The following is a 3,610-nucleotide window of genomic DNA, read 5'->3' as shown; positions in this document are numbered from 1 at the left end:
AATAACCAAGCCTGGACAGGCATACACTATTAAAGTATCATTTTAGCAAGGTGCTGAGGCAGCTGCCTAGATACAGATGAGAAAAACAACACTTTGTAACTTACTTGTCATCAGGCAGGGATGTAACAAAGAATGGCTGACTGTGTTTTGGTGGTAATGTCAAACTGTTGGATTTCTTCTTCCCTAAGAGAGCAAGGCTATGGTTTTCATAAATATCTAAACTCAAGGTACTAGACAGCCTATGAGAAACAATAAATGGCAGGTCTTTGATGCGATCCAGCTCACTGTTCTGCTCATGACGAATTTGTAACCGAATAGTGTAATCTCCTTTTTCCAGTTTCACAGAATACTGAAAGAAAGAAGTTCTCATAAATGCCAAGATTCAATATTTTACCATTAATAATAAAAGCTTCCAAACCCCAGAAATAAGACTGTCATGTTTTGAAAGCATTCTTTAATTTTTATCAACCTGACAGGGCAACACATGGCTGCACACATTCAAGCAACAGTATGCTAAGTCTCCTTTCTGATACTGCTACGCTAAAACAGAAAGCAGCCCCACGTAGAAAGGAACAACAACTCAGAACTACCCTGCTCATAGAATCTCCCTCTCCTGGGCTAGGGAGTGATGCTTCCTGTTGGTATTTCTTTCTGGATTAAATAATTTAGAATTGTTTTAGAATTGTCCTATGATGCACAACACCAGAGATTTACAGCATGATAGTCCACCAGGTCTAAGGAACAAAGCACTAGGGTGATGTTTAGATTTTATAGCATCATAAAAATTCAGGTTAAGGAACAGAAGCTTACACAACGCAATTTCTGAAAATAATTTATAAACTGTAAAGCATGTCTCTTGAAACTATCTTTTGTACACTTCCAGAATAATCAATCTATCAAATTACCATTACATTGATGATGTTCAACTGTGATGTTATATTGGCAAAATATAGTTTCAAACAAGAAAATTATGAATAATGTTTCTTTTATGACTTTTTCCTTTTTTAAATATTTTTTTTTATTTCTCCCTACTTCCCCCATGATCCAGGCACACAGTCTACTAAGGTAGAAAGAGATTCCTGCAGACGGTAGAGTATCTACAAGTGTTGTGCAAAAAACTTCTCTTTCAAGGATGGCAACGGGAAGCAAACAAAGCTGAAGCACTAAAAAGGCTGTTTGAAGGATCAACAGCACTGAGGACAGCATTCATGAATACAGAAGCCCCTGCTCTATCAGCACACAAGTCAGACCTTTCCACCCTGCATAGCAAAGTTTAAGGTATTGTCTTTGTAAAAAAACAAAACGAAGAACAACATGATTTTGAACACATTTCTTGAAAAGCATCAGACAAAATCAAAAGAAATCAGAAGTTAACAGCTTTTCCTCTTTCTCCTTCTGCAGGAGAGAAAAGAAAAAAATAATGTTCTTTCATGGACACTTATCTTTTTTTGATATAAATACATCACTCCTGAACCTTGTATGAATTTTTGTGAATATATAAGAACATTGAAATTATGCATCAGGAAATGTAAAGAGTTAACAGGAGGCCTGGGAGATAAAAAAAAAAAATGAACATTTTCACAGTCTTCAGCAAAAAGAAGGTAAAATAAACACATTACTCTGTACCTGGTGTGGATAGGCATCTCCTGAACCCATTTGTCTTTTGTTCTGGTCAAAAATAATCCAGAGCTGACTATCAAATTCAGATTCATACAACAATTCACAAAGAAGTGGACAGCTTGGAGTTACTTCTCCACTCTTAGGCTATTAAAAGAAAGGTAAAAGCATTTAATCTACTACAGAATAAAACAAATACAATCCTTAGATACATAGTCAAAAAGATAACTGTAGCATGTTTCTAACAACAGCAGCATGAACTGTAGCATGTTTCAAACAACAGTAGCTTTTAAAGTGGACCAAATCCCAATTTTGACTGGAGGGAGTCTAGAGTGTGACTGCGGACCTCCTTTCTGAGAGAAAACTGGTTAAAATTAAGACTGATTAAAGAAAACATGATGTGCTTAATAACTATAAAAAACCCCAACTAACATAACCCTTACCTGATGGAAGTTATAGGTCAAAATCATCTCATACAGTTGACGATTATTTGGTAAAATATCTCTGGATCCCAAAGGTTTTATTTTTGCACTCACTGGTCTGCAGTTAAACAACAAAAGGTTCTCTTAAGAAACATGTATCCTCCATCAAAATTTGTCTTGCTTAAGTAGAAGCATGTTCTGAGATACTACTGAATTCAGCACATGCCATAATATCTCATATATTGTAACTATCCAAGCAGCATTAATTCCTCAGTTAAAATTAATGTCAGTCCAAAAAACAAGGTTTACTGACACTACAGACAGTGCCAGAAAAAAGAAAAAGGAAAACAATGTAGTAGGCATGTCTAAATGCTCAAAATTAAAGGTCATTAAGTTTAAGGGAAAAAAAAAAGTCAGGTTACATTTCTAGTATCCATGCTGAAATCAATACTCGTCTTCGTAACTGATTAACGGCACTGCAATTAGAAGACAGAACAATTGATAATTCCTTTTTATAGAAGGTTGTGTCTTCAGAGAATGTAAGAAGCCTTCCAGTAATCTCAGTAGTAACATAGAAAAATGTACACTACCGAGTGTGTATATTAAGTCAGACACAATTGGGAAAAGCAGTCAAAGTTCAGGGCAGCCAAACATTTTAGACCTTAAACATCAAAAAATGTAAACAAAATAATAATGATATAGGAAAAATCTAAGCTTCAGAGATAAAGAATAGCAGAATCAGGGTGGTCTGGCATCATTTAAGTTTACCTTTCATTCATTAAATCAGATAACCTCTAACTACACGATCAGAATTTGTCTCTAAGGTTCTGCCAGCTCTTTCACTGTCCAAGGGCACAGACTAGTCACCTAGTAAGATAGGGTGCTAGGTCAGACCACAAGTCTGCTTAACCCAGGTTTCCTAGTCTGGCAGACACTGGATAGACTGCTGACAGAAGTCTTAAGAACTGAGTAATACCACATATGACATGATATGTCTCCCTAACATTCACCCTGCCTCCAAGCATTTGAAACAAGAGACAGAATGAAAAGCCATTCAGTAATTCTCTCTGTCATGACTCATTAGTTCATTCAAGAGATACTATTCTTGCCTTAATTTAAATACATAAATATTTCTCCATGGTTTACTTAATTGCACTTCATTTACTGTCAGATGAGGGAGTAAAGAGCATGGCCATTTTTCCAACCAAGAATGAGGCAAATATTAAGGGACTGTTTTATTACCTCAGTTACAGCACACCAAATGGATTATTCCTGAATCTAACATTAGGTGATATATTCATTAAACTACTGGCAATTCCAATTAGTCAATTCCAGTTACAAGTACCCAAAAGCCCCAGACAGAGCTTTTTGGGCTATTTGGGCCTGTGAGTGGAGCTCAAAGTCTCCACTCACAGGCCCAAATAATGGAAAACTTTGGATTTCTGGCCACTGTGAAATTGTCCCACATCTCAAAAGTACCACTTGAAGCACATGGCATTTTTTTATCCTTCTGAAGTGACCAGTTTTAATCACTGCTGCACTGTCTAGAAATTTTCCAGCAAAGTTCTTTC

At 36.3% G+C, this 3,610-nt stretch overlaps 1 protein-coding gene across 1 annotated transcript in view; it reads right to left on the bottom strand.

Annotated features, from left to right (window-relative positions):
• Positions 1 to 3,610, bottom strand: part of TPP2 (tripeptidyl peptidase 2) — a 52,734-nt gene that overhangs the window by 21,449 nt on the left and 27,675 nt on the right. Inside the window, exons 20-22 of the mRNA XM_031058355.1 lie at positions 2,061 to 2,157; positions 1,627 to 1,764; positions 105 to 349 (exon numbers count right to left, since the gene is read on the bottom strand). Coding sequence (XP_030914215.1) covers positions 105 to 349; positions 1,627 to 1,764; positions 2,061 to 2,157 — 480 coding nt within the window. The remainder of the gene's footprint in view (positions 1 to 104; positions 350 to 1,626; positions 1,765 to 2,060; positions 2,158 to 3,610) is intronic.

Source organism: Geospiza fortis, unplaced genomic scaffold (assembly GCF_000277835.1).
Source record: "Geospiza fortis unplaced genomic scaffold, GeoFor_1.0 scaffold366, whole genome shotgun sequence".
NCBI lineage: Eukaryota > Metazoa > Chordata > Aves > Passeriformes > Thraupidae > Geospiza > Geospiza fortis.
This window is presented reverse-complemented; position numbering and strand designations above follow the sequence as displayed.